At 42.1% G+C, this 1,380-nt stretch overlaps 1 protein-coding gene across 1 annotated transcript; it reads right to left on the bottom strand.

Annotated features, from left to right (window-relative positions):
* Window positions 1-3: 3 nt before the first annotated feature.
* On the bottom strand, window positions 4-1,286 carry LOC108356951 (titin-like; the record flags this gene model as incomplete). The annotated part of the gene is made up of 2 exons (XM_017608049.1): window positions 4-1,024; window positions 1,095-1,286. Coding segments are annotated over 2 exons (1,213 nt in total), but the record flags the coding sequence as incomplete, so codon positions are not given.
* Between the last annotated feature and the right edge of the window lie 94 nt (window positions 1,287-1,380).

Genomic DNA, 1,380 nt, shown 5'->3' with positions numbered 1-1,380 from the left:
CTTACCGAATTTCTTTGTAATCGTCACCGTCTCACTCTCAGCTGGTTCAGATATGCCAACAGGATTAGCTGCCACGACTCTGAACATATACTGTGAGTTCATGGAAAGTTTTTGTACTGCATAGGAGTGTATGTCTTTTTCCAAATCAGCTACTTTCATCCAGAGATTGTTTTGCAAATCACATTTCTCCAGCACATACTTATTCAACTCCAGACCACCATCATCAACTGGTGGCGTCCATTCCAATGTAATTGCATCCTTCTTCATTTCTTTGATCTCGAGTGATCGTGGTCGACTTGGCTTATCGATCACTTCAATTGTACACTCCGTTGTTGCTGTGCCAGTTGTATTGGTAGCTGTAATCTTGTAACGTCCCGAATCTTCACGTGTCACCTTTTCCAATTTGTAAATCGAGGTGGTCTCTGTAGTTTCAATTGTCACACGCTCCGTTGTGGTCGTTTGTTCTGTGGTCTCCCTATACCATTTACATTTCGGTTGTGGATAACCACGAATTGTGGCCGGAATGTTCAAAGTAGTGCCTGCACGTATTTTCTGTGCAAGATACTTCTCATCGATGTCAATCGTCGGCTTTTCTTGCAGTGTAACTCTACACGAAGTCTCCACGCTGCCCATGTCATTTTCAGCTACGCATGTGTACGTAGCTTCAGTCTCAATTGTTGTCTTCTCAATTGTGTATTTGGATACACGATTCTCATATCGCATAGTCTTCGATGTGATAACCGTTCCGTTTTTCTTCCATGTAACCTTGGGCTCTGGTATGCCACCGAATACACAAGACAATGTAATTTCCTTGTTTAATTCGGTCACAATGTCTTGCAGTGGTTCTTGTACGGTTGGTTTTTCCTTTCTGACTTCGGCTACTAGGCGTATGGGTGGCGAGAGCGGTGAAGGTGGTGATGGGCCAACATCATTTACAGCGATCGCGCGGAATACATATTCCGTATCGATTTTCAGTTTGCTTATAGTGTATGTTGTGTCTTTGATTTTGCGTATCTCGATCCACCTGCAAACGTAACGGAATTAAGTTAGTTTCGGTGGTATGTTATCGTTGAAATGCGACTACAATTTCTTACCTCTCCTCTTTAACGTCTTGATATTCGAGCACGTATTCGGTGATTTCGCATTTGCCATCATCTTCGGGTGCTCTCCAGTACAGTGTGATCGAGTCATGTGTAACCTCTAGTGGCTCCGGTGCACCAGGTGCCGTGGGTTTTCCTTTAAAGTGAAAAAAGTTCACGTATTTGTTTTGAATAGAAGAATTGAATCTGAAGATTACCACATGAATAGTTACTTATACAAAACAAGTAGAGGAAACGCTGATTTCAAATAAATAGAACACTCTAGAATTTTGATTATTTG

The sequence above is a fragment of the Rhagoletis zephyria genome, unplaced genomic scaffold (assembly GCF_001687245.7).
Source record: "Rhagoletis zephyria isolate East Lansing unplaced genomic scaffold, Rhagoletis_zephyria_1.1 Rzeph_scaffold_68030, whole genome shotgun sequence".
NCBI lineage: Eukaryota > Metazoa > Arthropoda > Insecta > Diptera > Tephritidae > Rhagoletis > Rhagoletis zephyria.
This window is presented reverse-complemented; position numbering and strand designations above follow the sequence as displayed.